A 24,684-nucleotide genomic window follows, 5' to 3' on the forward strand; every position below is an offset into this window, starting at 1 on the left:
AGGTTAGCTTTTTACTTCTTTGCAGATTTATGCCCTGTGGCTTCTATGCCCAGCATTTGTCTTGAGGTATCTTTACCACTTGGAAGAATTATGATACTCGGTAATTTCGAAGTGAGGCACGAATTCTACTTAGGGGTTGTAATTATGAAGAAAGAAGAGAAGCTATAGAAGTAGCAGATGGAAGAAAACATGGGAAGATTGATTATTTCTTTGACATATCTTCTTGTAGTGTAACATAAGCATGTATAGGTTTTAAATTACTAATTAAATTGCATGCACACATGAACATAACAGGAATACAGCTACATAACCAAAGCAGACCTACAATTACCAGCCATATCCAGTGAAACCAAGAAAACCAGTTAGGCACCCTAGGCATTTGTGAAAACTTATCCATTATATGATGGATATTGTCTAACTGAATTTGAATAGTTTGAGAAAAATCAGACCAATTAAAACAACACATTCCTGGGAACTGTTCACATCCCATATGTTCTTTTAACAGTAGATAGTCTATAGTCACAAGATTTTGGAGCGCTGCAACTTGCACTAGAAGCTCAAAGTTTTATACCAAACTTATTTTCATCAAACTCCAGGTAACAGATGAGAAGAGAACTGAAGAGTAGAATGGCTTATGATTTGTACAAAAACAGCCAGAAATAGAAGACTCAGGAATACAATTGAGTATTTAATCTTTCTATTGGGATTAGAACATCTGAATACTTTCTATAGCATTGAACTCACCATTCGTAAGACTGTGTATTCTATTATTAGATGCATGCAATTGCATAGATGTCCTGGTGTCCTTCAATCCCTTTATTTTAGCATGAAAACAAATGACTCAATCCTTCATCCCATAAGCCAAGAAAATGTGGCTTCTTTATTTTTTGAAACTGTATCTGTTTTTTTCACAAATTCTTTACTACTGGGTAGTAGGAAACACCTGCTGAAGTTAGTCCAATCTGGTAAACTAACTTGGAGCTAATAACTGAAATAGTGTTTTTAGGTTAACTCAATTCCTTTTTAAATGACTCCATCTTTCAGATTTTCTACTTCCCCATTTCCTGTAGAGTAGTGCTTTCCAATAGAAATATACTGTGAACCACAAATACAGACCACATATGTAACTTCACATTTCCTAGTAGTCACATTAAAAAAGAAATGTGAAATTCATTTTACTAATACACTTATTTAAGCCAATATATACAAAAATATTATCATCTGACCATGTGATTAGTAGGACTGTGACCCCTTCAAGGGCACATATATGGGAACTCTTGGGTCCCCTCCATGCCACAGGAGAGCTGAGGGAGGCTTGGAAGTGCCAACCCAGTCTGTGCCTAATCACAAAGGTATGTTCCTTTCAGAGCCCAAACAGAAAATAGCAGAAAATTTTCTGCTTCCAGCTTTGCTTTCGACCTGTCCAACATGCCTTCCACCTCTGGTCCTTACAGCCTGGAGAGGGACAAATGCAGACATGCTTACCACCTACTTCCCTCACCTCCATCCTTTCCTCATAGTTCACCCACTTTCTTCTTCCTCTTCTTAGTTGGCTGAGTACATTCCTTGACATATTTTCCTCCTTTGCAAGGTCACACCTGCTCCTCTATTTTTCCTAAGGTTAAGATAATAAATAGGGATCAAGGAAAGATAAACTGGCTTTACCAATAAGGGGTAAGATGCAAAGAGCACATCTGTTTATGCTGCATCAGCTCATTGTGTTTTTTTTTGTAGGCACTGCCAATTATGAGCTGACTGTTCACTAATCCCTAAGAATGTTTGTTGGTATTTCTGCAGTTATTACTCTAACCTTACAAGTATCTCTGGGTCGTAGACAGTTTAATGTATTTGACTACCTTACATCTATTTATTTGTTTTTTTTCTAATAGCATTCTTATTTCCACTTGGGAAATTATACCACCCTCACTGAATATAATCTGATGAGCCCAGCAAATAGAGTGCCTTTTCCATGCCTACCAAAAGAACCCTGACTGATAGATACACCCTGTTAAATTTCTGCTTATAAGATTTGGCTCATTGTTCAGCTTACCAAGCTTCTGTCCCCCAAAGAATTTCCTAGTCTTTCCAGTTTCACATAGTTTTACTGACTTGCTCAGCAAACTTTTGATCATGACTTTAGAAAACTCATGATCAAAATATTGAAGTAGACAGGGCTTCCTTCCTGTGTGGTTAAAACAAATCAAGCTATTAAATCCTTACCCCAACCTTATGAAGTAGATGTTATTATCGTCCTCTTTTCAGATAAGGAAGTTGAAGCACAGAAAAGTTAAATAAGTTGCCTCAACTCACACATCCAATAAGTGGCTGAGCCAAAATCCAAACCCTGACAGTTGAGCTCCAAAGCCCTAATTCATAATCATTATACTATGCTGTTTCCAGAATGTTACCTGTAGGTCAATAACCATCTATTAACTGCCACTGTTTGTTTATGGTAATTGAACCAGTTACAAATCCATCTTGGATTTCCATTCAGTCTATATTAAGTCACCTTATCCTCAAGGTGTTTTTGCCATCTGTCCAGATATGCATTTTCTTGATCTGGTAACTTTATAAAATAAAGAAATGTTTCCAGGAAACCAGCAGGTAGCGAGTTGGAGTTGAAGGGGTGCTGACAGGGAGGGGAGTTGGGGTTGGCATCTATTCTGGTGAGAAGGCCTGAGGAGTGACAACAGCCAGGCCACCAGGCATGAAAGCACTGGGCTGGCTTGAGGGGCATCGGGTGACCAAGAGCAGGCAGGCTGCATGGAGATGTCCAGCTGCAATGTTTGTATTTATACACTGAGTCACTCATCACCACCTTACTTCCTCATAGAGAGACGTGTCTTACTGTCACATTCAAGTGTCTGGCTGGATACCTAGGTGAAAGTATTGAATCTGTAATTGCCAAATTGCTCCAAGATCCCAATCATAATGTAGAAGATGCACAACAAAGATTAAGTAGATAAGATAGGCAGTTTGCCAAGAATTCATCAGTTACAGAGTGTAGGTGGAAAAGGTAGTTGTCAAGGCCTTATTAGAACTGCTAAAGGCTTTCTTAAAATTGCTAGAAGATACAACAGTCAGTGGTCCAAAAAAGACCTCTCATACACTATATGAAGAAACAGTACAAATCAGTTCAACAAAAGTCATGATTTTTGCACCTAGTATTTTCATTTTTTTATGCCATAACGTCAAGAGGAAAAATGAATTTTCTCCGATTGGGAGTATCACCTAATCTGGGAAAACACAGCACTGTAGCTTCTGCAGACCTTGCCATTCTCTATCCTGTTATCTTGCCTCAATTTATCACTACTTGCTCCTATAAACAAATAAAAACATAAATATGATAGTCTGTTTTCCCAACTCAAATGTAAGTCTCATGAGGGCAAGCCTTTTTTTTTCTCTTGCTCACTACTGTATTCCCAGTAGCCAGAACAGTGCTTGGCATGTAACAAGTGCTAAAAATATATTCTTTCAGTTAATGGATGGATGGATGCAAGTTACAGTCAACTGAAGGACAGACAGTCATTAAAGTACGAGAGTCATGACCAGTCCGATTTGAGTGGGCCAGGCATCTGTGGGAAGTTAAGTTTGACTTCCTTGTTAGGGCAGTAACTGAGGCCAAAATTCTTGTAGTAGATACCCTCTTGTAATGCCTCCATGGTCCATGCCCTCTTAAGAACCAGCCATACCGCTCTGTCATTATTCACTTATTCATTATAAAACATTTGCTAAACATCAGTATTATACCAGATTCCATATTAGTTACTGGTGCTAGAGAGAATATAAAAGCTAACATTTATTAAGTGTTTAGTATGTGCCAGGCACTGAACTCAGCACACTACCTTTACTAACTTTTTAATCCTCCCAAAAACACCTTGAGATACACACCATTATTATCTCCATTTTACAGATAAAGAAATTGAGACACAGAGAGGTTAGGTGATTCAAACAGGTTCACTGCCAGTCTAACAAGGAAGGCAGATAAGCAATGAAACTTTTATAACATGATGTTCTAATTTGCTATAATAAAGTTATATGCAAAGGGAAGGGGAAGCATGAAAGAAACAGCATGAAATTTGGTTGAGTCAGGAAAGGCTAACCAGGAGAAATAGTTTCTGATCTAACACTTGAAGGAAGGATAGCAGCTTCTCACAGGTGGTGATGTTGGGATGAGGGGCGGTCTGGGGAGAGGGGAGGAAATTGGCTTTGGCTAGGCTGAGGCTGAGGTAGGGGCAAAGCACTAGGCTATGTGCAGCAAAGAGATTATGTGCCTCTCTATACACAAAGGATGTGTATAGAGGCAGTGGGGCCCAGTGATGTGGAAGTGGTCTGGTTTGACGGGAAGTAGGCTGGGGACCCAATAACACCTTTCCTTCTCATTCTCATCATTTACCCCACACCTTCACACACATCCACATTTCAACATTGGTATCTCCTTCACCTGCACCTCCAAGGTATTACTAGGCGTATCTGTATCAATGTAACTTCTCCTTTACTAATTAATATCAGAAGGTGATACATACATTCAAAGTGTCATTTTAATTGGTAGGTGGATCTGTTGGCACCAATGATTATTCACAGCATCATGACCCAGGGTGCCCGTCAGAAGTTCTCCAGCCTCTACATCTCTCAGTTTATCATCATGTATAGTCTGGATGGAAAGAAGTGGCAGAGTTATCGAGGGAATTCCACTGGGACCTTAATGGTATGTAATTAGTCCTTTCAAGACAATGCATGAGTATTTTAAAGAGTGTTTGGCAGATTTCAGATATGAGTCAAACAGTCCTAGCTTCTACAAACTTAACTCCAAAAAGAATTTGCCACTTATAGACAATTATAGTGATTATGAATATATGGACTAAAAAGTGGGAGCACCAAGGATCTTACAGATAACAGAAATGAAAAGATGCTCTCTTGGCAGAAATATACGATTCAGGACTGGGTGGATTGATAAAATTGTGAGTTTCCTTATGGATTTCCAGTAATAGGCAATCAGGTTGAATGTCCAGCAGGCAGAAGGTAAAAACTTGAGTTTAGGAGGCAAAACCATGAATGGAGGTGAAGTTTTGCATCTTCCACATAAAGAGATGGGTGAAACGTTGGGAAATGATGAATTCTCTAGGGGTGAGCTCAAGACCTTTACTTATAGTCAACTTATCATTTGCAATGCTTCTTCTTACATTTCCTCTATTTCATTTATACTACAGCCCAAGGCCCCATCACCTCATACTGGACCTATTATGTTGCATTCCTTGGTAGTCTTTTCCTGTTTCTAGTCTCTTCTTCTCTCATAAAAGCTGCACATCATTTTGGGGATGATCATCTTATCAGTCCCCTGCCTAAAGCCTTGTCAGTGTCTCCCTCCTGTCTTCAGAATAAATCTCAAAGTCCTCAAATGGCCCTGTGCAAGATGAGTTGTTTGCGTCTTTAGATCAATTTTCCCCCTTCTCTACCCTCCTTCTTGTTTCATGAACTTGGTCTGTGTGAAATACATCAACAAACTACCTTATCCTCTAGTTTTGTGTTGGGTTTCACCAACAAAAAGCACTGGCAAGAGATCAGAGGAATAGAAAAGAGTAAGATCAGGATATTGATTCTCCTGGCTGTATCTCTCCACTGTCACTGTTCCCCTCAAAGTGGCTTTCTTCACCTGCTCCAGTTACTATTGCTGAGTACCAAACCACCCCAAAACTTAATGTCATAAAAACAATAATTTTGTTCACTGATTCTGTGAGTCAGGACTTGAATGGGGCACAGCAGGGATGGCTTGCCTCTCTGCTCCACAATATGGGGGGGGGGGGCCTCAGCTGGGAATATTTAACAGCTGGGGGCTGGAATCATCTGAAAGCACCTTCACTTACACAAGTGGTGGTTGGTGCTGAGTAACCTAGCTAGGACAGCATATGGGGCTATTGAGTAAAGTAACTTTGCATGGCCTTTCAATGAGGCCTGGACTTCTGACAGCATTGACAGTTTCAAGACAATAGGACTTCTTACATGGTATCTACATGGTATCTTAGGGACTCTAACTGTGAGTATTCCAGCTAATAAGGTCGAAGCTACATCACCTCTTCTGATCTAGTCACATAGCGTCACTTTCAATACATTCTTGGAATATGAGCAAGTTGGGTATAAGCAAGTCAGATTCAAGGGGCTGGGATATAGACCCCACTTCTCAATGGGAGGAATGTAAAGTGTTTGTGATCATTTTTGTAAACCACTACAAGAATCTACCTAATTCTCTCCTTTAGTATTCTGCTCCCTCTCCTCATCCCTCTAGGCCTAGAGATGGTAATACCCTGCTACTAGGTTCCTAGCTAGTACCTTTATTAAACTTTCCTCAAAATATCCTAATTTGAGTATTCCCCGTTTCTTGTTCAAATAATTACTGTCTCATACAGTTATTGCTGCCAAAAGTAGCCCCAAGAAGTAGATCCTCAAAATGTAATTCTAGGATTATATTGATAATATATTAGAGGAACATAGGTATAATTTTCTTGCTTGGGGAGACGAGTTACAGAAGGAAGACACTGGGAGACAAAATTGACATTTCTGCTAGTGTCCTTATATTAGCATAATAGACTGGGTGGGATTGAGGATTAACTGTCACTACAACTCTGCAATTCATATGCTCAGGTCCTAGTCTTGTTCTTAAGTCTAAGTTATCTGTATATACAACCACAGGATATGTAAGACTCTTCCAGAGTTCCATGGATGTGTCCTGATTCTCCATGTATGTTCATGCATATTCTTCTTTGTACATATTCATAACATTTCTTTTTTCCCTACATATGCTGTAAAAATAAGGGCCACAGAAAGATAGATCACTCTACAATCAGATGATGCTACAGGTGTTGCCACAGTGACTATTATATTCAAGAGATTTTTGCCTATGTTGTCTTCTAAGAGTTTTATGGTTTCATAACTTACATTCAGTCTTTGATCCATTTTGAGTTTACTTTTGTGTATGGGGTTAGACAATAATCCAGTTTCAACACCAGCTGTTGAAGAGGCTGTCATTTCCCCATTGTATGTCCATGGCTCCTTTATCATATATTAATTGACCATATGTGGTTGGGTTAATATCTGGACTCTCTAGTCTGTTCCATTGGTCTATGGGTCTGTTCTTGTGCCAGTACCAAATTGTCTGGATTACTGTGGCTTTGTAGTAGAGCTTGAAGTTAGGGAGCATAATCCCCCCAGCTTTATTCTCCCTTCTCAGGATTGCTTTGGCTATTCGGGGTCTTTTGTAGTTCCATATGAATTTTAGAACGATTTTCTCTAGTTCATTGAAGAATGCTGTTGGTATTTTGATAGGAATTGCATTGAATCTGTAGATTGCTTTAGGCAGGATGGCCATTTTGACAATATTAATTCTTCCTATCCATGAGCACAGGATGTATTTCCATTTATTGGTATCTTCTTTAAGGTGAACTCCTTTAACTTTGAATATATCATGCCACTTCTTCCAGCCTGTAGTTTCTGTTGAAATACCAGTAGAGTCTTACGGGGTTTCCCTTATACATAACTCATTGTTTTTCTCTTGCTGCTTTTAAGATTCCTTAATCTTTGACATTTTAATTACATGTTTTGGTATGGGTCTCCTTGGGTTCATCTTGTTTAAGGAATCTGTACTTCCTGAACCTGGATGTTTGTTTCCTTCCCTAGGTTAGGGAAGTTTTCAGCTATTATCTCTTCAAATAAGTTTCCCACCCCTTTCTCTCTCTCTACTCCTTCTAAGACTCTTGTAATGCAAATGTTAGTATGTTTGATGTTGTCACAGAGATCTCTGAACCTATCCTCATTTTTTTAGTTCTTTTTTTCTTTTTGCTGCTCAGCTTGAGTGGTTTCCATACCCTGTATTCCACATTGCTGATTCATTGATCTGCATTCTCTAATCTGTTGTTGATTGTCTTTAGTGTGTTTTCCATTTCATTTTTTATATTATTTGACTCTGATTATTTTTATATCTTCTCTTTGTTGAAATCCTCCTTGGGTTCAGCCACTCTCCTTTCAAGTCTGGCAAATAACTTTATAACCATTACTTTGAACTCTTTATCAGATGGATTGCTTAACTCCATTTCAGTTATCTTTCTGAGGTGTGTCTTGTTCTTTTGTTTGTAGAATATGCCTCTGTCCCCTGTTCTTATTTTTTATTATTTCCATCTGTTTCAATGAATTAGGTGAAGCAGCTACCTCTCCTACTCCTGAAGGAGTGACCTTGGGTAGGATGTCCCCCAGGTAGACTTGTGTATGCCTGATGGCTTTGGGTAGCTGGCTGGGGCTATGTGAGTACAGGTGAGGGGGGATACCCTTACATGCCTGGGCTGGGGAACCCTGGTGGTGGGATTGGGGGCCAGAGTTACAGTCCAGAGGAGTCCCACTATGCAGTGCTGGTGCATGTGGGCTCAGGCAGTGGTAGGAGGCCACCTTGGGAGATGTCTGAAGCTGATGTGGACTTTGGGACTCTGAACCATGCTACCATACCTTCTATCAATATGCAGCAGTAAATAAACAAGGGCATTCACCAGCACCTCTGATCCCAAAGATTCTAGCAGCTCCCCAACCATTTGACGGATTCTATATTAAGTAAAGCAGCTTACTTTACCTATACTCTCATTGTCCTTTAAACTTTGGGTTTTTTTTTCTGTTCACTAGAGCAGGTGAATCTGTGTGCAGGTCCCTCATTGATACCCTCCCTGCTGCAGGTCACTGTATTGTGGTGGGGGGAGGTTCTCACTATTGCCATGTCTCTCTCTCCTTCCATTTTTTTATGTGGTCTCTCTAACCTGATCGTGTAGAAGCCATCCACTGAGCCCTCAGTTCTTCCTTAGGAGGAATTGCTCTGTATCTAGGGGTTGATTTGGTACATACATGGTAAGAGGTGAGCTCAGCTTCTTCCAACTCTGCCATCTTGGGTTTCCTTCCCCTAAATTCTCTTTCACTTTTTTCGGTTTATTTTCTTTTCCTAGAATCTGGATCTGAAGGACTAGTTCATTTATTTTCAGTGTTTCTTGTTCAATGATAATGATAAAATAGTTAACCACTCTCTCGACGGTCATTCATTTAAAAGTTACTGAGTAACTACTATGTTCTAAATACTAGTAAAGGGGCAGGCAAGCTAGAGCCCATGGATTTGGACCAAAACCTGCCTTTGTATGGAATGTGAGTTAAGACTGGTTTTAACATTTAAAGTGGCAAAAACAAACAAGACCATGAAACAGAGAGCACTTACTGCCTGAAAAGACTAAATAATTTCCACCTAGTCCTTTGCATAAAAGCTTTGCAGAATGGTGGTCTAGTGCCATGGCAGTAGAGATGCCCAAACAGTTAATAGTGACCGGAACTCTTCCATCCCAGCCTTATTTACAAAATCCACTCTTAGTCATCCTCTAGCATAGTGGTTTATATGCCATTGTATTATTCACATACAAAATATTTTTTCATAAGGACTATTTTTCATGAAAGAAGTCCCTCATAGTAAAACAACGAAGCAAAATTGAACGAACAAAATAGCAGCAGACTCAGAGACTCCAAGAAGGGACTAGCGGTTACCAAAGGGGAGGGGTGGGGGTGGGAGAAGGGGATTGAGGGGTATTACATTTAGTACACATGGTGTGGGGGATCACGGGGAAAACTGTGTTGCACAGAGAAGACAAGGAGTGACTCTGGCATCTTGCTGCACTGATGGACAGTGACTGTATTGGGGTGTGGGTGGGGACTTGATAATAGCGGTAAATGTAGTAACCACATTGTTTTTTCATGTGAAACCTTCATAAGAGTGTATATCGATAATACCTTAATAAAAATTAAAAAAAAAAGAAGTCCCTCATAAATGGGGCTTCAGGTTGGAACGTCCCAACCTGAACACTCTTTAAGGATCACTGTTTCACTGTCACCATTTTCATCAGTTCACATTTTAAATATTAGTCTTGAATTGTCAATGAACATTTCAGTGATGTAGAGCTTTCCTTCTGGTTTTCAAGTTAAAGACTAATGCTGTCCTTTTAAAAGTATTTAGCTTTTGGTCATGTTAGAAATCAGTGTTAATTTTGATATTAAGCTGACATACAGCGAGAGCTGTCAAAATCACTGAAATTTGGCTTGAGCCCAGTTATCTGTGTTAGGAAGTTTCTGAGGGTGATATGTAAATTAGCCAATGGAAAATGGAGAAGCTTCAGTATTTCCTGAATTATACTGTATACCCAATATACCAAAATACCAAGCTCTCTGGTAATCCCTCCCACCATCTCATCAGTGCAAGGAGTTAAGACCACAGGCCAAAGGAGGCTTTTCCTTAAGCCCAAATCCAGATACCATCACCAGTCACATTCCACAACTCCTAAACATTAGTCATAAGACATTAGGGCAGTTGTCCAGGCTTGCAGCAAGGGTTGGGAGGAACATACCAGAAAGAGCAAAAGCACAAAAGAGAACGCACCCTTGCCCCCTTTGCAAAAAGTTGGACTAGGCTTTCAGGGTTCTGAAGGACCCTTCCTGACTGCCCAGTGACAGCATGGAATGCGCCTCTCCTGTATGTCCTTTTTCACTTACCTATTACTTGCACATAGTCGAAACAGAAGTAGAATACCCTAAAAGACTCCCCCCCCCCACATTTTGAGGCACTTAACTCATTCTGATAATGGTCCACACACTTACCCCAAACTGTCCTTAAATGTCACCCGAAACGATTAGTACTGTGTACATTTGGACAAAAAAAAATACCTTGAAACTTGAGTGTTTTAAAATGGCCTGCCATGCTGCTTTTGGGAAACAAGGACACTTGTTTTGCACACACATGACAATACCAAAGAACCATACTGATCTTATGTATATTCAGGTAAGTGGGAGTTTCAGATAAAAGCTGTCCTGTGGATTACACGTACCTCTCAGAACAGAACTGAAACTGTGAATTCCAATGCACAACTGACACACCCTGGCCTCCCCAGCCACAACTGCATAGCAGCTGATTAAGGACCACTCTGCAAATGATCTCTGCAGGTTCACTGCCTAGCATAGGCCTCATACTAGGTGCACTGTCAGCATCAAATGACGGACTACATCTTATAGCTGAGACAACTTGGCCATTTTTGCTCTCTGCTTCCTGATATGCAGATAAACTATTCCCATTTTATAGATGAAGTGAATCTAAACCACAAGTTAGGAGTATTAGAATGGCTTTATCATGGATTTAGGGCTGTAGCAACAATGATGTATGTAATCAAATGACTCCCAGGAATATGTATGGGGTAGACATAGAAAAACGCTAAGGAATCAGAGCGAAGTTTACAAAACAAACAAACTCATATAGCTTAAGTATTTAGACAGAGCTGTGCAAAATAAAGTCCTTACTATGAAACAAAGATGCAGGCGGCGGAGTGGGGGCGGGATGAGTTGGGTGGAAATAGAGGAAGGGGACAAAACGGATTCTCATTTTTATGTTGCAATTTTGGGACTGAGAGTCATGTTCTCTACTCCAATTATATCATATTGGTTTTTACCTCCCACTATTATGGAAGTAAGTCTTTGGGATACAGGTAACTTTCAGTCAACTAAATTCCTACGGTGGCAAGAGGAATAAGATAAAGGTAGGACTGCCGAGATCAGTGTCTTTTCTTCCCCGCCTGCTACCCCACGCCAAACGCAAAGGGCACGTGAGGTTTGGTAAAAAGCCAACAGTCACTTGGTTAGCATGATGCATCAGATCCCCTGTCCTGAGGGCGAGATGGTTTCTTGCACAATGAGGTGAAGGAGGTGGTTCTGCTCGGCACTCAACAGCGGCCACATCTCCACCTGCAGTGACTTGATGGCCTCCGTGTCCTTTTCCTGGGTAGCCATGACCAAGGACTGCAGCAGCAGGAAGAGCTCCTCGGGAAGCTGGCCGCTGCTCTCCTGCCCGTGGCTGTCGAAAGCTTCCCAGGAGTACTTCTCCAGGGTGCGGGCATGCTCTGGCAGGAGCTTGGCAGGTGGTGGCTGCAGGAGCAGCAGCAGCAGCACGCGAGACACCTCGCAGCGGACCAGCACGTCCGAGAAGGCGCCCAGCGCGGCGGGAGAAGGCGCAGCCGCAGGGCCGGCACTCGGGGGGAGCAGAGCGGCGGGCAGCGCGGGGGCCGCGCCGGGTCCCGGGTGGGGCCCTGGCGGCGGCAGGGGCGGCGGCGGCGGCGGCGGCGGCAGGGGCGGAGGCTGCCGCGCCGGGTGGCTGCCGTGCTCGCGCGCCAGGCGCTGCATGCGCGTGAAGATCGCCAAGGCGCCATTGTAGTCGCGTGCCAGCAGCTGGCAGGAGGCGGCGTCGCCGAGCGCCTGCAGCGCGGCCAGGGGCAGCTGCGGTAGCTGCAGGTGGGCGGCGCGCTGGAAGTGGCCGGCGGCGGCGGCCGGCTGACCCAGGTCGCGCAGCGAGGCGGCCAGCTCAAGGCAGAGGGCGGCCGCGGCGGCCGGCTGGCCCAGCTCGAGGTGCAGGCGCACGGCGGCGCCCAGGGCGCTGGCGGCGGCCTGCAGCGGCTCCCCGTAGGCGGCGGGGCAGGCGAGGCGCTGGCGCGCGTCGCATTCCTGCCGCAGGAAGAGCCGGGCGGCCTCGGTGAGCGCCACCGCCTCCCCGGGCCCGTGGAAGAGCGCCTGCTGGCAGCGCGCCACGGCCAGCTGGCACCAGGCCGCGTAGGGCAGGCACTCTTGGGCGCGCAGTTCCCGGCCCAGCTGTCCGAACTGCTCACCCGCCTCTGCCACGTTCGGCTTCCTCAGGAACCGCTTCTTCAGCTTGTTCGACACCTGGCGGTACCGGGCCAGGAAGTCCCCGGCTTCGAGCCCTGGGCTCGCACCGCCGCTCAGGCCCGCCGCGGACGCCGCCATGTTCGCCGACCCAGCGCTGACGCAGCTGGGCGGACGTGCCTGCGCCGGTGCGGGCTGCGACCAGCCTTGCGTCCCGCCCGGGCGTCCCCGCGCGCCCCGTTGCCCTGGTGATATGCAAACCGTCAGGCTCGGAGGCGGGGCCTCACGGCGAGCTGCGAGAGCACCCTTCCGGGGTCCCGGGGCGAGGCCGTGCCCGATGCCAGCTGTCGCTAGGTGACAGCTTGTTTGCCCAGGTTGCTATAAGGCGTCTCCTAGCATCTCTAACGTAGCACTATCAAAACTCAGCTCGTGACGCCGCGCGACCCTAAATTCGACTTTGCACGTGTCTTGCCAATGGGTTTCAGCCCCCGGCAAGTTCACTATGAATTCAATGTGACCAAAGAAATGACAGAAGAATGTTTCTTTGTGGTGAAAGGGTTTCTTACCCGGTTTGTTCTCGGGCGGTAGGTCGAGCACTAGCGTCTCTGCTTCCGCCCAGAGCACTGGGCCGAGCTCTCTATGTAGTGCAATAATAGCTTACTGCCTAAAGGTGTGGAAGCGGTAGCCTAGCAACAGGCCAGTTACATCATCAGGTGGTTTAAGTTCAGTGGGATCCTGGCCGTAGGAGCCCCAACTTCCCCACACTCCACCCCTCCAGGATTCTTGCCTTACAATCTACACGCTTCCAATCTTCCGCAATGGTCCCTGTGCAAGAAAGCTGGAGCACTGCAACCAGATTCCACAACAGCAACAGAGGAGAACAACAACTCAGAGATAATAACGTGTTTTCCCCCCTTTATTTTTATTAATGTATTGATTAATCAGATTTCCTATGTTGAAGCATTTTTGCATCCCTGGAAGAATTGCTATTGGACATGGAATGTAATATTTATAATATGTTGCTGGATTCAATTTGGTAAAATTCTTTCGAGGTGTTTTGCATCTATATTTGTAAAGGATATTGGTCTGTAATGTTTTTCTTGTGAAGTATGACTGGCTTTGGTATTGAGAAAATGCCAGGTTTGTAGTATGAATTAGGAAGTTTTCCCTCCTTTTCTGTTTTGGAAGAGTTTGGGAAGGATTGGTGTTAGTCCTTCTTCAAACATTTAATAGACTTCACCAGTGAAGCCACCTAGTATAGTTCCTGTCACATAATAGCTGGAATCTAGGATTTATGTAGTCATTAACTATTTGTTCAATTAATACATTTTCTCCCTAAGAAGAGTCCTAATCAAGACACAGGATTGACTAAAAATCAAAGCAAATATATTCATCAAAAAAGTGCTGTGATTTCTGGAACAATGCTAAAAATATTAATTTTTATCTTATAAAAGGAAAAGTTTGTTACATGGCAAAACAATTTTTTAAGTGCCCTATAATACTACAGCTCTGATGGGTGATTGTGTAACAGACATATTGATTCCTATTTTAGTGTATTCAAGCAGGTAAAGAATCCCAGTGTTTTATGAGAATCCCAGTGTTTTATGAGATATGATTTTCAACTTCCCTTATACTATATGTCACAGTTTAAATCTAGAACTTTTGAATTGGCACTTCCACCATATTTCTCTGTCAAGGTCCTAAACCTCACATGTTCAATATTAACATATGTCTCATAAATTCATACACAAGGAATCATTAGTTAACGCTGCACAGCTCACACATACACACAGAGCCCGCATTCGTGGAAGATCATTCTGAGACCAGTGTGGTAGGCTGCCTGCTCGCAGTGCTCCCCCACAGCTGACTCTGCCCTAAGCTTGTGCTTCTCAAACTTCATGTTCTGATTCAGTACGTGTAGCATAAGCATGTCAACAACAGCAGAATCTGATACTGCATTTCTAATTGCTCCCAGGATACACTCATGCTGCTGGTCTGTGGCCCATACTGGATTAGCAAAGCCCTAGATGGCTTCCTTCAACTTTGATAAGCCTTTTACAGGACCCAAAGTAGAAGACTATTTAAACTGCCCGGACCTAATCACCCTTATTCCATTCTTCCTCCTGGTTCTCCTCACATATTCCATCGTAACATCTGTATAGTTTTACTTGAGTGTTGGGTGTTGCTGAGAAATCCACGAAGCAAAAGTAGAAGGAAGAAACGATTGGGAAGAATTGCTTTTTACTGTTATCTTCACTTTTTCTGTATCTGTCCTTATCCCTCCCTGAAGGTCTTCTTTGGCAATGTGGATTCATCTGGAATAAAACACAATATTTTTAACCCTCCAATTATTGCTCAATACATCCGTTTGCACCCAACGCATTACAGCATTCGCAGCACTCTTCGCATGGAATTGATGGGCTGTGATTTAAACAGTAAGTGCCAAGTTACCATATCCCTCCCTCTCCCAATCACGGGTAGGGTGACTAACAGTCTGATTTTCCTGACACTAGGGGGTACTTCCTAGGACAGCACAGTACTGGGCAAGCCAGGATCTGGTCATTCTAATTGTGTGGATTTCCCTGGGGGCAGCCACCTCCTACACTGCTGTTAACAAGGCAAATCAGAGTCAGAGCTGAGCAGAAAACAGGAAGCATGTTAACAATAACAGAATCTGTGCAAAAGTTAATGCCTGGGAAATGGTGTCATAATGACAATAGCCCTGGAGTGTCAGTGGAGGCGGGCCAGTAGAACGTAGACTACATCTTGCTTGTGTGATCATCTTCTTTTATCTCTTTGAGGTTGCAGCATGCCGCTGGGAATGGAGAATAAAGCAATCTCAGATGCGCAGATTACTGCCTCATCCTACTTAAACAGTATGTTTGCCACCTGGTCTCCTTCACAAGCACGACTTCATCTCCAGGGGAGGACTAATGCGTGGAGACCCCGGGTAAGAGGCAAAAGAATTGCCATTAAACTGACAGAGAAGCCGGAGTAGTGGGAAGAATATGGAAAGCCCTTGACCGTTTCTGCAGTGGTACTTCTGTCACCTGGTTGTTCCCAAAAGAGTGTCAAGGAGAGTTGACTATGGGCTGAAAACGCCACAGATATTTAGTGGATGTGCCATGTGATTTCAGACAGCATTCACTGAGGGAGATGATCCCTAATTGAACCTCGTGGAAACAGAATCTCTATATACAATTCTGCGCTAATCTTTGTCAAAGAATTAGAGTAGCTGAAGTCCAATTTTACAGAGAACTATCAATAATTAGCCCTCTTTGCATGTTTTTCAAAAGTAAGGTTCACAGTCATGTACAGTTCATTGGGCACAGTTCTTTTCCAGAAGCACTCAGTCTTATGATTTTCAATCGCTGAGTAACTTTGGGGATTAATGGAGTAAATGGCTTCTGCTCCTCCAGGGGCTTATTTTAAACAAAACAGGTTGTATAATACATTGCCAAACTTTTAACACTCTAGGCCATCTATATATGGCTCATAGATTCATTCAGTAAGCATTTACTGGGCAACTGTTAAATGGCTGACCGTGGGGATACAGAGGTGGTTCATGAAAAATTTTGGCCTTCAAGTTGCTTAGAGTCTAATAAGGGAGACTGACAAACAGACCATTAAAATGCAGAGTGATAAGTGGTGTGATATGGTTATAAAGAAGGGATTTGGTGATTTGTGGGAGCAATTAGTGTTCAACAGGATACTAGTCTAATTAACTTCCTCAGGTGAATAATCCAAAAGAGTGGCTGCAAGTGGACTTCCAGAAGACAATGAAAGTCACAGGAATAACCACACAGGGGGTGAAGTCTCTTCTTACCAGCATGTATGTGAAGGAGTTCCTCATCTCCAGTAGTCAAGATGGCCATAACTGGACTCCATTTCTCCAGAATGGCAAAGTAAAGGTATGCCAGTCTCATAGGAAATGCATGAAACTTCTATAAGAACTTGACATTTCAAAACATAACAAGGTGGATATATGACCAAACTTTGAAGATGATAAACTTTACTGATTATCTATAGTAATAGGATACCATGAACGCATTCTGGAAGGGCACAGCAACTTTAAGAAAGGACAGATAATCCCAGGAAAGGGCAGGGCAGATCCAAGTTGATTATCCTCATGGATGTTGGTGTCACCCAGGATGATAGCAAGAATCATAGGGGTGAAGAAGAATTTGTTATTTGCCAAATCCTTAATAATGTCTGTATCCTCATCAGCAACTTAGATTCCCAAGCCTCATTGACCTTTACCTTTAGTGACCCAGTCTCTTCCTTCTTGATGTGAGTTTGTTGGTTGGGTCAACAAACTGTGCTAATTAGTCTCTTACTATGAGTAATGGGAGAATGAGTAGTTCATCTCTATGGTCTCTCGTCTTCTTTTTCACTAAGAATTAGCCATTGTATGGCCCTTACCAATCTCTCTAGTACAGTCTCTTGCCACTTGCTCCTTTGCTTTCTAAACTCATAATAAGAAACTCTGAGGTCCCTAAAAACAGCGTATTCTTTCTCACACCAGGCTTTTATATGTACTGTTTCTTCTACCTAGAACACTTTTTCTAGGTACTTCCCACTTTCACCTGGCTCATCTTCAAGTCTCAGATAAACATCATCTCCTCCAAGAAGAATTTCCTGGTCCTTCAAGCCTGGATTAAAGACTTCTGCTTCTGGCAGTTTAATGGACTAGAGTATCGATAATACATATTCAAGAGGGCATTCCTATTTTAAAAAGGGTATATCTCTGATATGTGTACAATAAGGATGCCCCTTAAAAACATTATGCTAAATGAAATAGACCAGACATCAAAGGAAAATATTGTATGATTTCACTTATATGAGTGTATTAGTCAGGATTCTCCAGAGGAACAGAACCAATAGACTGCTCATGTGCATGTATGTGTGTGTGTGTGTGCATAAAGAGATTTATTATAAGGAATTGACTCACATGAATATGGAGGTCCCAAGATCTGCAGGGTAAGTCAGCAAGCTGGAGACCCAGGAGCGCCAATGGTATAGTCCCAATCCAAGTGTGAAGTCCAGTCCAATCACCAGGAGAGCGGATGGTACATAACTCTCTTAGGAGACTAAGCTTTGAGAAAAATGCAAAGAGAACTGAATGTGAGACTTCTGCATTAAGTAATGAACCCCAGAAAGGACCTAAGGTAGTTGCAGGTAAGTAGTACCTCCTGGCATCTGGAAGAGCCAATATCAAGTCCTCTAGGAGAAAGCACTCCCACTTTAGTTCTCCAGGATTCCCACATATTAAAATTATAAGATCATAAACATAGATCAGCAAACATGCAAGACAAGTCAACTTTTCTGTTAGCAAGCAGAAACATCAATACAGATTTAGAACCTGAAGAATATCAGATACTGACATTATCAGATATGTATGGCATGACATAATTATGCACAAAATATTTAAAGCAATAAATTCTGGAAACACAAAAATAAATTAAAAATTATCCAAAATTATTAGTCAGTTTGGTAAAGAAACAATACTATTAGAAATAAAAAAATAATAGTTCAATTTTATTTATTTATTTATTCATTCATTCACTTATTTATTTATTTATTTATAGGTTGTAAAGTGGTGGCCAGGTTTTTCTTTTTTTAACGGTATTATAGATATGCACTCTTACAAAGGTTTCACATGAAAAACTAATGTGGTTACTACATTTACCCTTTTTATCAAGTCCCCACCCATACCCCAATGCAGTCACTGTCCATCAGTGTCACAAGACGCACAGATTCACTATTTGCCTTCTCTGTGCTACACTGTTTTCCCCGTGATCCACCACACCATGTGTACTAAACATAATACCCTTTCATCCCCTTATCCCTTCCTCCCCACCCACCCTCTGCCACCCCTCCCCTTTGGTAACCACTAGTCCTTTCTTGGAGTCTGTGAGTCTGCTGCTATTTTGTTCCTTCAGTTTTGCTTCGTTGTTATACTCCACAAATGAGGGAAATCATTTGGCACTTGTCTTTCTTCACCTGGCTTATTTCACTGAGCATAATGTCCTCCAGCTCCATCCATGTTGTTGCAAATGGTAGGATTTGTTTTACTCGTATGACTCAATTATATTCCATTGTGTATATGCACCACATCTTCCTTATCCATTCATCTACTGATGGACACTTAGGTTGCTTCCATTTCTTGGCTATTGTAAATAGTGCTGCGATAAACATAGGGGTGCATATGTCTTTTTGAATCTGAGAAGTTGTATTTTTTTGGTAAATTCCAAGGAGTGGGCTTCCTGGGTCAAATATTTTTAGTTTTTTTGGGAACCTCCATATTGCTTTCCATGATCGTTGAACTAGCTTGCATCCCCACCAGCAGTGCAGGAGGGTTCCCCTTTCTCCACATCCTTGCCAGCATTTGTTGTTCTTAGTCTTTTTGATGCTGGCCATCCTTACTGGTGTGATGTCATATCTCATTGTGGCCTTAATTTGCATTTTTCTGATGATTAGCAATATGGAGCACCTTTTTGTGTGTCTGTTGGCCATCTGAATTTCTTCTTTGGAGAACTGTCTCTTCATATCCTCTGCCCACTTTTTGATTGGGTTATTTGCTTTTTGGGGGTTGAGGCATGTGAGTTCTTTATATATTTTGGATGTTAATCCCTTGTTGGATCTGTCATTTACAAATATATTCTCCCATACTGTAGGATGTCTTTTTGTTCTGTTGATGGTGTCCTTTGCCGTACAGAAACTTTTTAGTTTGATGTAGTCCCATGAGTTCATTTTTGCTTTTGTTTCCCTTGCTTGAGGAGATGTGTTCAGGAAGAAGTTGCTCATGCTTATATTCAGGAGATGTTTGCCTATGTTGTCTTGTAAGAGTTTTATGGATTCATGACTTACATTCAGGTCTTTGATTCATTTTGAGTTTATTTTTGTGTATGGGGTTAGACAGTGATCCAGTGTCATTCTCTTACATGTAGCTGTCCATTTTTGCCAACACCAGCTGTTGAAGAGGCTGTCATTTCCCCATTGTATGTCCATGGCTCCTTTATCATATATTAATTGACCATATATGCTTGGGTTTGTATCAGGGCTCTCTGGTCTGTTCCATTGGTCTATGGGTCTGTTCTTGTGCTAGTACCAAATTGTCTTGATTACTTTGTAGTAGAGCTTGAAGTTGGGGAGAATGATCCCCCTAGCTTTATTCTTCCTTTTCAGGATTGCTTTGGCTATCCAGGGTCTTTTGTGGTTCCATATGAAGTTTAGAATGATTTCTCCTAGTTTGTTGAATGCTGTTGATATTTTGATAGGAATTGCATTGAATCTGTAGATTGCTTTAGGCAGGATGGCCATTTTGACAATATTAATTCTTCTATACACGAGCATAGGATATGTGTTTCCTTTTATTGGTATCTTCTTTAATTTCTCTCATGAGTGTCTTGTAGTTTTCAGGGTATAGGTCTTTCACTTCCTTGGTTAGGTTTATTCCTAGGTACTTTATTCTTTTTGATGCAACTGTGAATGGAATTGTTTTCCTGGTTTCTCTCTCTAGTTCATTGTTAGTGTAAAGGAATGCCACAGATTTCTGTGTATTAATTTTATATCCTACAACTGCTGAATTCAGATATCAGATCCAATAGTTTTGGAGTGGATTCTTTAGGGTTTTTTTATGTACAATATCATGCCATCTGCAAACAGGGACAGTTTAACTTCTTCCTTGCCAATCCGGGTGCCTTTTATTTCTTTGTGTTGTCTGATTGTGGTGGCTAGGACCTCCAGTATTATGTTGAATAACAGTGGGGAAAGTTGGCATCCTTGTCTTGTTCCTGATCTTAAAGGAAAAGCTTTCAGCTTCTCGCTGTTCAGTATAATGTTGGCTGTGGGTTTATCATATATGGCCTTTATTATGTTGAGTTACTTTCCCTCTATACCCATTTTGTTGAGAGTTTTTATCATGAATGGATGTTGAATTTTGTCGAATGCTTTTTCAGCATCTATGGAGATGATGATCATGTGGTTTTTATCCTTCTTTTTGTTGATGTGGTAGATGATGTTGATGGATTTTTGAATGTTGTACCATCCTTGCATCCCTGAGTTGATGTATGATGGATCATGCTGGATCATGATGGATGATCTTTTTGATATGTATTTTGAATTCAGTTTGCTAATATTTTGTTGAGTATTTTTGCATCTCTGCTCATCAGGGATGTTGGTCTGTAGATTTCTTTTTTTGTGGGGTCTTTGCCTGGTTTTGATATTAGAGTGATACTGGCCTCACTGAATGAGTTTGGAAGATTTCACTCTTCTTCTACTATTTGGAAAACTTTTAGTAGGATGGGTATTAGGTCTTCACTAAATGTTTAATAAAATTCAGCGGTGAAGCCATCTGGTCCAGGAGTTTTGTTCTTAAATAGGTTTTTGATTACCGGTTCAATTTCATTGCTGGTAATTGGTCTGTTCACATTTTCTTTTTCTTTCTGGGTCAGCCTTGGAAGGTTGTATTTTTCTAGAAAGTTGTCCATCTCTTCTAGGTTATCCAGTTTGTTACCATATACTTTTTCATAGTATTCTCTAATAATTCTTTGTATTTCAGTGCTGTCTGTAGTGATTTTTCTTTTCTCTTTTCTGATTCTGTTTATGTGAGTAGACTCTCTTTTTTTCTTGGTAAGTCAGGCTAGGGGTTTATCTATTTTGTTGATTTTCTCAAAAAACCATCTCTTGCTTTCATTGATTCTGTCTATTGTTTTATTCTTGTTGATTTTATTTCTGCTCTAATCTTTATTATGTTCCTCCTTCTACTGACCGTGGGCCTCATTTGTTCTTCTTTTTCTAGTTTCATTAATTGTGAGTTTAGACTGCTCATTTGGGATTGTTCTTCTTTCCTGAGGTAGGACTGTATTGCAACATACTTTCCTCTTAGCACGGCCTTCTCTGCATCCCACAGATTTTGTGGTGTTGAATTATTGTTCTCATTTGGCTCCATATATTGCTTGACCTCTGTTTTTACTTGGTCATTGAACCTTTGGTTATTTAGGAGCATGTTGTGATGCCTCCATGTGTTTGTGGGATTTTTCATTTTCTTTTTGTGGCCTAGTATATGATCTATTTTTGAGAATGTTCCATGTGCACTTGAGAAGAATGTGTATTCTGCTGCTTTTGGGTGTAGAGTTCTGTAGATATCTGTTAGGTACATCTGTTCTAATGTGTTGATTAGTGCCTGTGTGTCCTTACTTATGTTCTACCTGCTTGATCTGTCCTTTGGAGTAAGTGGTGTGTTGAAGTCTCATAAAATGAATGCATTGCATTCTGTTTCCCCCTTTGATTCTGTTAGTATTTGTTTCATATATGTTCCTGTGTTGGGTACATAGATATTTATAATGGTTATATCCTCTTGTTGGACTGGGCCCTTTATCATTATGCAATATCCTTCTTTATCTCTTGTTACTTTCTTTGTTTTGAAGTCTATTTTGTCTAATACTAGTACTGCAACCCCTGCTTTCTTCTCACTGTTGTTTGCGTGAAATATGTTTTTCCATCCTTTGACTTTTAGTCTGTGCTTGTCTTTGGGTTTGAGGTGAGTTTCTTGTAAGCAGCATATAGATGGGTCTTGCGTTTTTATCCATTCTATTACTCTGTGTCTTTTGATTGGTGCATTAAGTCCATTTACATTTAGGGTGACTATTGAGAGATATGTACTTATTGCCATTGCAGGCTTTAGATTTGTGGTTACCACCTGTTCAAGGTTAACTTCCTTACTATCTAAGAGTCTAACTTAACTCACTTAGTATGCTATTACAAACACAATCTAAGGGTTCTTTTCTTAAAGGTTCTTCTCTTTTTCTCCTCCTTTTTCTTCCTCTTCTATTGTTTATATATTAGGTATCATATTCTCTACCCTTTGTCTATCTCTTGATTGACTTTGGGGACAGTTAATTTAATTTTGCATTTGCTTAGTAATTAGCTCTTCTACTTTCTTTACTGTGGTTTTATTATGTCTGGTGACAGCTTTTAAACCTTAGGAACACTTCCATCTATGGCAGTCCCTCCAAAATACAATGTAGAGATGGTTTGTGGGAGGTAAATTATGTCAGTTTTTGCTTATCTGGAAATTGTTTAATCCCTCCTTCAAACTTAAATGATAATCTTGCTGGATAAAGTAATCTTGGTTCCCGGCCCTTCTGCTTCATGGCATTAAATACATCATGCCACTCCCTTCTGGCCTGTAAGGTTTCTGCTTAGAAGTCTGATGATAGCCTGGTGGGATTTCCTTTGTATGTGATCTTATTTCTCTGGCTTCTTTTAGTAGTCTGTCCTTATCCTTGATGTTTGCCATTTTAATTACTATATGTCTTGGTGTTGTCTTCCTTGGGTCCCTTGTGTTGGGAGATCTGTGCACCTCTGTGGCCTGAGACAATCTCCTTCCCCAGATTGGGGAAGTTTTCCGCAATCACCTCCTCAAAGACACTTTCTATAGCTTTTTCTCTCTCTTCTTCTTCTGGTATCCCTATAATGCAAATATTTTCCATTTGGATTGGTCACACAGTTCTCTCAATATTCTTTCATTTGTAGAGATCCTTTTTTCTCTCTGTGCCTCAGCTTCTTTGTATTCCTTTTCTCTAGTTTATATTTCATTTATCTTCTTCTCCACCATATCTAATCTGCTTTTAGTACCCTCCATTGTGCTCTTCAACAATTGGATCTCCAACCGGAATTTATTCCTGAGTTCTTGAATATTTTTCTGTACCTCTGTGAGCATGTTAATGATTTTTATTTTGAACTCCCTTTCAGGAAGATTCATGGGGTTGATATCATCTTTCTCAGAAGTTGTATTATTAATTTTACTTTGAACCAGGTTCCTTTGGCATTTCATATCTGTTTATGGTGCCCTTCAGTGCCCAGAATCTCTACTCTCTGGAGCTGCTTACCCCCTGAAGCAATGTCAGGGGTCACAGGGGAGTGCTATTGGTGCCTGGGGGGAGGAAAGAGCTGTTTCCTGCTTCCCAGCTGCTATGCCTGTCTCCAGTGCCTAAACCAGTGGGCTTAGCACACAGGTATAAGCCTCTATGCTTTGCGTTTGTAGTTGCTGTAGACAGATCTTCCCTCTAGCTGGCCTAATGCCAGGGTAGGGTTTGTCAGTTTGCTAGACAGGTGGGGCTGTCCTGAAGAATGGCTCAGTAGACTGCCTGTCACACAGGGGTTCCTTGGAGCTGTGTAGCCAGCCAGGGAGCTGGACCACCTGGAAATTGTGAAAGCTCCCAGTCTGCTGGGCAGAGTGCACCTGGAAAATTTTGTCTACCTGTCCTTTCTCCTGAGCAGTAAGCTCTGTGCAATCCTTGCCTGTTCAGCAGCCCTCTTGCTAAGTGCTTCCTTGTTAGGAAGTCTCTCAGACTGCCCGCCTTTCTTTTGTCCCAGAGCAGCCGGATATGGATCCTTGCTTTCCTCAAGCAGCTGGAATCTCAGTCTCTTCAGGAATTCTGCCTGTCTTCACTTTCTAACCCCCTAATCACGAGAGTACCATGTAAGCACCATGAAATGTTTGTGCTCCCAGAGCAGATCTCCAGAGTTAGGTATTCAGCATTCCCAGCCCTCCACTCCCTCCCTGCTCCATTTCTCTTTCTCCCACCAGTGAGCTGGGGTGGGGGAAGGGCTTGGGTCCTGCCAAGCCATGGCTTTGGTATGTTACCCTGTTCCGTGAGGTCTGCTCTTTTCTCCAGGTGAATGCAGTTTGGCACAGTCCTCTTTCCTGTTGTTCTTTCAGGATTAGCTGTATTAATTATATTTTCATATTCCATGCAGTTTTAGGAGGAACCCTGTGTCTCACCTCTCATGCCATCATCTTTACTTATCTAATTGTTCAAGTTTTAAAATCAAAGAAATACTAAATTAAAAAGAAAAGAAAAGGAAGACTAAATAGCGGATTAGGCACAGCCAAAGAGAATTCAGTCAATTGAAAGATATATCTGAAGAAATTACCCAGAATGGAACATAGAAGATGAAACCAGAAAAGGA

At 41.8% G+C, this 24,684-nt stretch overlaps 2 protein-coding genes across 4 annotated transcripts in view; one reads left to right on the forward strand and one right to left on the reverse strand.

The window, feature by feature from the left end:
- Positions 1-24,684, forward strand: part of F8 (coagulation factor VIII) — a 129,485-nt gene that overhangs the window by 94,324 nt on the left and 10,477 nt on the right. For all 3 annotated transcript variants that reach the window (XM_017650949.3, XM_017650950.3, XM_037025054.2), the window contains 4 exons: positions 4,553-4,708; positions 14,996-15,140; positions 15,507-15,655; positions 16,440-16,616. In XM_017650949.3, coding sequence (XP_017506438.3) covers positions 4,553-4,708; positions 14,996-15,140; positions 15,507-15,655; positions 16,440-16,616 — 627 coding nt within the window. The remainder of the gene's footprint in view (positions 1-4,552; positions 4,709-14,995; positions 15,141-15,506; positions 15,656-16,439; positions 16,617-24,684) is intronic.
- On the reverse strand, positions 10,326-13,247 carry F8A1 (coagulation factor VIII associated 1). The gene has a single exon (XM_037025055.2). It carries the CDS (start codon positions 12,844-12,846, stop codon positions 11,704-11,706), a length of 1,143 nt encoding a protein of 380 aa, XP_036880950.1. The 5' UTR covers positions 12,847-13,247; the 3' UTR covers positions 10,326-11,703.

This window comes from Manis javanica, chromosome X, assembly GCF_040802235.1.
Source record: "Manis javanica isolate MJ-LG chromosome X, MJ_LKY, whole genome shotgun sequence".
Lineage (NCBI taxonomy): Eukaryota > Metazoa > Chordata > Mammalia > Pholidota > Manidae > Manis > Manis javanica.

Coding starts and splice junctions, on each gene's coding strand:
- F8A1 (XM_037025055.2), bottom strand. CDS start 12,846: ATGGCGGCGTCCGCGGCGGGCCTGAGCGGCGGTGCGAGCCCAGGGCTC.